The sequence below is a fragment of the Camelina sativa genome, chromosome 17 (genome assembly GCF_000633955.1).
Source record: "Camelina sativa cultivar DH55 chromosome 17, Cs, whole genome shotgun sequence".
NCBI classification, from domain to species: Eukaryota; Viridiplantae; Streptophyta; class Magnoliopsida; order Brassicales; family Brassicaceae; genus Camelina; species Camelina sativa.
The window spans coordinates 29,618,107-29,620,204 of NC_025701.1; the positions used below are offsets into that span (position 1 = coordinate 29,618,107).

General features: G+C 37.6%; 1 protein-coding gene across 2 annotated transcripts in view; it reads right to left on the reverse strand.

The window, feature by feature from the left end:
* Positions 1–1,044, reverse strand: part of LOC104758334 (ATP-dependent zinc metalloprotease FTSH 1, chloroplastic-like) — a 3,768-nt gene extending 2,724 nt beyond the window's left edge. The window contains exon 1 of one of the 2 annotated variants that reach the window (XM_010481175.2): positions 68–1,044. In XM_010481175.2, the coding sequence (XP_010479477.1) occupies positions 68–916 (849 nt within the window). In that variant the 5' untranslated portion in view covers positions 917–1,044. Of the gene's footprint in view, positions 1–16 lie in introns of both variants that reach the window. The other variant, XM_010481174.2, reaches the window with a different exon arrangement.

Below are 2,098 nucleotides of genomic sequence, written 5' to 3' on the forward strand. Positions count from 1 at the left end.
AACACCCTTTAGGAATCTTAGCACCCAAGGCTGTGTACTTATCAGGATTCTTCAAGAAATCCACAACTTCCTGTAGCTCCAACTTAGCTTGATCAGCTCCAGCAACATCTGCAAATGACACACCAGTCTCAGGCACTTCCTGGAACTTGGACTTAGAACGTCCAAAATCCATAGGACCACCCAAGCCACCAGGACCACCACCAGGACCACCCTGAGCTCTCCTGAAAAGCAAGAAGAGTCCACCAAAGGCCAAAATAGGGAAAATCAAGTTTCCAATGACAGTAAACAAGTCGTTCCCAGAGGACTCTCCCTCAGACACAGATATATCAACTCCGTTCATAGCCAAGATATCAACGAGGTCAGGGTCGTTGGGAACAATCACAGAGGCACGGCGGTTATCAACGGCAGTAAGCTGAAGAACAGAACCGTCTTTGCTAAATCTAACTCTCTCCACTTTACCTTTCTTCACGGCGTTAAGAAACTCGCTGTATCGCCACTGAGATCCTTCTGGAAGATCCGATGATTTAGGACTAGGAGCCTTGAGTATCTCGTTCTGAATGAACAACGGCGACGTCGATGGCTTCACTGCTTGTTGTACTTGAGCTTCCACAACGACAGATGGAGAAGGTGGTTCGTCAACTAGAGCTAAAGCTCGCGGGGAAGATGAAATCGAAGAGAAGAGAATCGCTGCTAAAGCTATTTTTGAAGATAGCGGCGAATTGGGTTTACCATTTGGGGAATTGGTGTCTTCGTTTCGAAGAGACGATCGAGTGATTTGGTATTTTGCGGGATGGGTGACGAAGGAGAAAGGGAAGGAAGTGTTTCTGGTGGTTTTAGGAGTGGGTGATGAGATTATGATATGGGATCCTAAGAAATTTGAAGAACGTAGTAATGAGTTTGAAGCTGTGGCCGCCATTGAAGCAGGCTCTGTTTCTTCTTAGGCGAGAATTTGGATAAAAATTCGAGTTGAATTCTGAAATAAAAATGAAATCTTTTGGTTTAATTTGTTCTGAATTGTTGAGAGATTTTAAAGTAAGAGAGGAGGAGCCCCGCATGGCCATGATGACTTGGGAGTTTCGTCTACGTTTGCTATCTCATATCCACTCGTTAACTGATCGTAAACTGCCACATAAATTAATATATTAACCTGCAAAAAATCGAATTTTTGTTTTGTTTTGTTTTGTGTAGACTAGAGGTCGGACACTTCGGTTCACTTAGTTCTTGTTGAACTCAAAACCATTTTTAATTTGGTTCGGTTTTCTATTCGATTACAATAAACTAGCTTGGGAAAGTATAATAGATTGTGACCTTATATAATACTAAAGACGTATTCATAGTGTCCCAGACCCCTAGAACAATCTCCAGCAGTGTCTGTAATCGTTATAGATCATGGAAGCAAGAGGAAGTGAGAGCTTCCTTCAATGCCAACAGTGAAGCTCATCAGTGACACGGCTGATCCGTCCTATGTTGACAAGGGGATCCAACGCTTTCAATCATTCTATCTCCTATCAATCATTATTCGAAAATCATGAAAAACCACTTTAATAAATAAAACGAGGATTGTCAACCAATCTTTACCATAAGCGAATGGAAACGAAGAACTAAGCTTTGCTCTGCTCCTAGTCTTTTTTTTTTTTAAATAATGTTAAATTATATTAAAAAAAAAAAAATAACTTTTTACATCTGCTTTTGGTTTAAAAACATTAACTTTAAAAACAATAGTTTAAAAAAATCATATATATAAAAGTAGAGTTTCAATCTCTCCTTATTGGTCCACTTGGCAATGCAATTTTAATAAAAAAAAAATTTATGTTAAAACACAAATTTAAAACAATTAATTTTCACATTTAACTTACATAATATAAAACTGAAATCTTTATACCTTCTCCCTATAAATTATGCATTAAATTTATTTCTCCACTAAGTTGTATTAATCAATTGTATTAAAACAAAACAATAAATTAGAATTGTAACTCTCATTTTTCTAAATGTAATTTTTCATCATTTCTCTTCCTATAAATACTCATTATCTTATTCTCTTAGTCTATCACTCTTTCATTCTCTCATCTTCTTCCACTACTCTCAAATCTCTTTTTTG